Consider the following 1,995-nt stretch of genomic DNA (forward strand, 5'->3'; position numbering starts at 1 on the left):
GGTGTGTGTGTGTGTGTGTGTGTGTGTATCCCTACGCCTCAGGCTCTGGCTGGTATAACCACTCTCTGTGTGTGTGTGTGTGTGTGTGTTTGTGTGTGTAGGGCGAAAAGAATCAGTTGTCTCAATGCAAACTCTCACACCTTCTTTGAATTCTAACACAAACATTAAAACATGGTGGTCTACATTTCGGCACAGAGTGTGAACCAGTTATTACCCAGCCTGGTTGTTCCCCTCTTTGTAGACTCAGGTTGTTGGACCTGATAATGAGCTCCTGTGTTTTCAGGACAGTCTGCTCTGTTTGAAAAGGTTTCTCCGTCTATCCTTTTTTCAGTCCCGCTTCTCTCTCTCTCTCTCTCACTCTTTCTCTCTCTCACTCTCTCTCTCTCTCACTCTTTCTCTCTCTCTCACTCTCTCTGTCTCTCTCTTTCTCTCTCACTCTCTCTCTCTCTATCTCACTCTCTCACTCTCTCCTCCTCCTTGCTGCACTATGATTCAGTGAAGCCACATTAGTTCAAGTAAATGGCAATAAACTTAAAAGCTCAGCATTTTTATTTCCTGTCTCTTGATAAACAAATATCACTGTATTTAGTATGGCCATCCTGAGGGAGGTATAATCCAGACAGTACAAAGTAATGCTGAGAGTAATGGCATCATCACAACCGTTTTAAAGAGCGCTTGCCACATATACAAACAGTGCAAGTCTTCACTGTTATGTGTTGATAGTTTATAAAGCTAATGGAAACTGCTTGATACTGTGCCTACTAGGCAGTTACAGCACACACAGCAAAGTCAACTATCAGACTGCTGTTCATCTCCCCTCTCTTTCCCATCGTCCCTCTCACTCTCTCTCTTTCTCTCTCTCTCTCCCTCCCTCTCTCTCTCTCTCTCTCTCTCTCTCTCTCTCTCTGACTCTCTCTCTCTCTCTATGCTTGACACTGTAACTCATCCTCCTCACATGTTCTCTGTGTGGCTTGTCTTATCCCTCCAACTCACCCCTCTCTCCTCTCTCCCGACAGTCCATCTCCGGGGTACAACAGGAAGTGACACGCCAGGCCAAGGCCTTCCTGTCGTTCGAACGCATGCCTGAGATCCAGCTGAGTCGGCGCAGGGCGGAACGTGACAAACCCTGGCTGTGGTTCGCTACCGTGCGCTCACTCATCGGCAAGGGCGTGATGCTGGCAGTCACCCAGGGCCGGGTCATCACCAACGCCCTGAACATCGCCAACGAGGACTGCATCAAGGTGGCAGCAGTGCTCAACAATGCCTTTTATCTAGAGGACCTACATTTCACGGTGGAAGGACGCGACACACACTACTTCATCAAGACCAGCCTTCCAGAAACCGACCTCAGCGCGCTGCGGCTTACCTCCGGCAAGAAGTCCCTGGAGAACGGCGTGAATGTCACCGTGTCTCAGTCCACTACGGTGGTCAACGGACGCACGCGGCGCTTCGCCGACGTGGAGCTGCAGTTCGGCTCGCTGGCGCTGCACGTGCGCTACGGCATGACCCTGGATGAGGAGAAGGCCCGTGTTCTGGAGCAGGCCCGGCAGAGGGCGCTGGGGAGCTCCTGGGCCCGTGAGCAGCAACGCGTGAGGGAGGGAGAGGAAGGGGTGAGGCTGTGGACGGAGGGGGAGAAGAGGCAGCTGCTGAGCGGAGGGAAAGTGCTGGGGTACGACGGCTACTACGTCCTGTCCATAGAACAGTACCCCGAGCTGGCCGACAGCGCCAACAACATCCAGTTCCTTAGGCAGAGCGAGATTGGCAGGAGGTAACCACACTGGCTACTGGGACTACAAGCGTTTTAGACAAACAATAACGGCCGCCAAAGAGACTGCCCTCCCTTATAGTTCCTCCCTTTTTCCTTCCTCTTCTACCCCCGACTTCCTGCCTGGCTAACCCTTCTTTTTACTCTGGAACGGGCAAGTCCTAGGCTAGTGCTGCGTTTAGCCCTATCTAGCTGTCACAAAGTGAAATGTAGAAATATGCTAAACTTAC

At 51.7% G+C, this 1,995-nt stretch overlaps 1 protein-coding gene across 1 annotated transcript in view; it reads left to right on the forward strand.

Annotated features, from left to right (window-relative positions):
• LOC124484434 (fibronectin type III domain-containing protein 7-like) overlaps positions 1–1,772 on the forward strand; it is an 8,766-nt gene extending 6,994 nt beyond the window's left edge. The window contains exons 13-14 of the mRNA XM_047045342.1: positions 284–306; positions 1,017–1,772. Coding sequence (XP_046901298.1) covers positions 284–306; positions 1,017–1,772 — 779 coding nt within the window. The remainder of the gene's footprint in view (positions 1–283; positions 307–1,016) is intronic.
• The last annotated feature ends 223 nt before the right edge of the window (positions 1,773–1,995 follow it).

The sequence above is a fragment of the Hypomesus transpacificus genome, chromosome 22, assembly GCF_021917145.1.
Source record: "Hypomesus transpacificus isolate Combined female chromosome 22, fHypTra1, whole genome shotgun sequence".
In the NCBI taxonomy this organism is placed as follows: domain Eukaryota; kingdom Metazoa; phylum Chordata; class Actinopteri; order Osmeriformes; family Osmeridae; genus Hypomesus; species Hypomesus transpacificus.